Below are 2,704 nucleotides of genomic sequence, written 5' to 3'. Positions count from 1 at the left end.
GATAGGGAGAAAAGGAGAGATAAGAAAAGCTGTCAAAGAAATGATTACCCCAGATATAAGAAGAGATATGGGATAGTGTTTTAAGTTCCCCCAAAAATGACAAAAATAATAATTCCTAAAGAAATAAGAAGAGAATGATAAACACTGTTGTTTGCTAAATACATGAAAAGAATAAAAACAGGGAGATGACCTGTTGATTTGTCTAGAGTCATCTAAGGCAGAAATGGTGAGGAATAAAGAGGGTGGTGATTAAGAAATTCAGATATTAAAAAGATACAGAAAATTATAGCTAAAAGGCAAATAAAAGTTAAAGTCTTCTATCAACTGGGTAAAAAGGAGATACATGGAAGCAAGTTGCCTCAGAAAGTGAGGAAGAATGTAATACCAGTGAAGGAGCGAATTTAGGGAAAACAGAGGACAGACCTAGATTAGACAGACAGATGATGGATGGAAGGAAGGAAAGAGTAATAAATGAGAGTTCATAATTTATAGTTTTTATCTTCTCAATAAAAATAAGAAGGTGAGGTGATCCTCTACAAGTCAAGTGTCACAAGTGAAGGTTTATGGCACGAAGAGATGGTGTGTAACTGCTGCTTTAGGGATTTTTTTCCATGAAATTGTTGAAAAACTAAAAGAATTGCTCAGCTAAGCTGAGAGAAAATCGGACTTGATATACCAAACGTTCATCTCTTGCCTCTCTAGTGTTTCCTTGAAACGACTTTAAAAATGATTGAGCTGGGGCGTGGCCGGCCCGAGCAGGCGCCGTTGCTTGGGGCGCGGCCCCCGCGGGGACGCCGTCCGTTGGTGGCCGGCGGCGGTGGCAGGGACGCGCCATGGCCCTGCTGCTGTGCCTGGGCATGGTGGCGGCGCTGGCCCGCGGCTGCCTGCACTGCCACGGCAACTTCTCGGAGAAGTTCTCCTTCTACCGCCACCACGTGAACCTCAAGTCTTGGTGGGTGGGCGACATCCCCGTGTCGGGGGCGCTGCTCACCGACTGGAGCGAGGACACGCTGAAGGAGCTGCACCTGGCCATCCCCGCGGAGATCACCCAGGAGAAGCTGGACCGGGTGGCGGAAGCCGTGTACCTGAGGCTGGACCAGCTGTACCAGGGGAAGATGTACTTCCCGGGCTACTTCCCCAACGCGCTGCGAACCATCTTCCGGGAGCAGGTGCTCCTCATCCAGAACGCCATCATCGAGAGCCGCATCGACTGTGAGCGACACTGCGGTATCTTCAGCTATGACACCATCTCCTGCAGCAACTGCACAGACTCGCAAGTCGTCTGCTTTGGCTACAACTGCGAGACGCTGGCGCAGTGGAAGACGGCGGTGCAGGGCCTCCTCGCGTACATAAATAAGTGGCACAAACAGGACGCCAGTGTGAGACACACCCCAGCCTTCCTGGTATCGCCAAGCTTCACGTGTCTGGAGCCCCAGCACTTGGCCAACCTGACCTTGGAAAGTGCCTCCGAGTGTCTGACCGAGCACTGACAGGCCCAGCCTGCCCCAGCCGCCACGTGCGGGCCAGGACTCAGCTGGACCGTCCCAGCCTGTTGCCCTGGAGCAGGCTCCCTGCTGCTCCTGCTCCCCCACCCCACCCCCACCCACAGAGCCGAGCAGGCGGGGGCGGGGGGAAGGGAGAGAGTGGGTTTGTACATGGCCTGGGCACCTGGCAGGATCACAGTGTCCTGATATTTATCAGAAAAAAAAAAAAAGATTAATCTTCCTAAACCAATCATAGTCTTTGTCACTTCTCTGCTCAAAAACAGATAATTTCATAGTTCTTTACACAACAAATTTAAACTCTAAGTGGAATTCAATACTCTACATAGTCTTTCCTCGCTGTAATCTATCCATACCCTAACCTTCTTTCCCAAAACTTCCCAATAAGAATTTTCCAGTCTAGCCAGAGTTTTCCTAAATCTCAACCAGATGCTATGCTCATTCTGTTTCTCTTTAATTACTTTCAAGTGAAAATTCTTCAAGCATCTCATCTAATATTTTTTTAATTATAAGTATTCTTCAAAGATCAGATGAAATCATCACCCTCCAGCCAGCATTAATTCATAGTCACCCTCCTCTTATCTCACATGCCTGTATTCAGTAATATAGTATTTGTCGGTAAAGAAAAACTTTCAGTTCAATGTTCAGTTAGCGTTAAAAGTTTGCCAGCAGGCCAGCCACTGGGAACTTGAACTACAATTTTCTATAGGAATTATGGTGGATTTGTGGTTGCCTCACACAGATCCACTTAACCAAAAAAGCAAAACAGCTGGAATTCTTCCTGCTGGCAGTGATGCTACACAAATGAATGAAAACACACCCTTTTGAAGAAAATGAGCAGGTTCTTGCTGTACTGCTGATATAGTTTGGATATATTTGTACCTCTGAAAGCAACCTTAGCCAGAGAATGGCCATCTTTGGGGTAACTAAGACCAAGCAGAAAATTTCAGTTAGCCATTAACTTGGAAACTGATAATAATCAATTCCTTGAGGTTTGCAGAGGAAATGAGAAACTCACCATATGGCTGAAACTGCCCAGAGATGAAATAATGCCCCCAAAGGATCCTTCTCAAAAGTTTATTTCTGTTTGTCTCCCATTACACCCTCTTATACTGATTTACTTTTTTTTTTTTGTCTTTTTCGTGACCAGCACTCAGCCAGTGAGTGCACCGGCCATTCCTATATAGGATCCGAACCCGCGG

At 46.6% G+C, this 2,704-nt stretch overlaps 1 protein-coding gene across 1 annotated transcript; it reads left to right on the top strand.

Annotated features, from left to right (window-relative positions):
* The first annotated feature begins 830 nt into the window (after positions 1 to 830).
* IZUMO4 (IZUMO family member 4) lies at positions 831 to 1,490 on the top strand. The gene has a single exon (XM_063076441.1). It carries the CDS (start codon positions 834 to 836, stop codon positions 1,488 to 1,490), a length of 657 nt encoding a protein of 218 aa, XP_062932511.1. The 5' UTR covers positions 831 to 833.
* The last annotated feature ends 1,214 nt before the right edge of the window (positions 1,491 to 2,704 follow it).

This window comes from Cynocephalus volans, chromosome 13 (assembly GCF_027409185.1).
Source record: "Cynocephalus volans isolate mCynVol1 chromosome 13, mCynVol1.pri, whole genome shotgun sequence".
NCBI classification, from domain to species: domain Eukaryota; kingdom Metazoa; phylum Chordata; class Mammalia; order Dermoptera; family Cynocephalidae; genus Cynocephalus; species Cynocephalus volans.
The sequence above is the reverse complement of the archived record's forward strand: the minus strand, read 5'-3'. Positions and strand labels throughout refer to the sequence as shown.

Excerpts from the sequence above, each read along its gene's own strand:
- IZUMO4 (XM_063076441.1), top strand. The coding sequence starts at position 834 with ATGGCCCTGCTGCTGTGCCTGGGCATGGTGGCGGCGCTGGCCCGCGGC.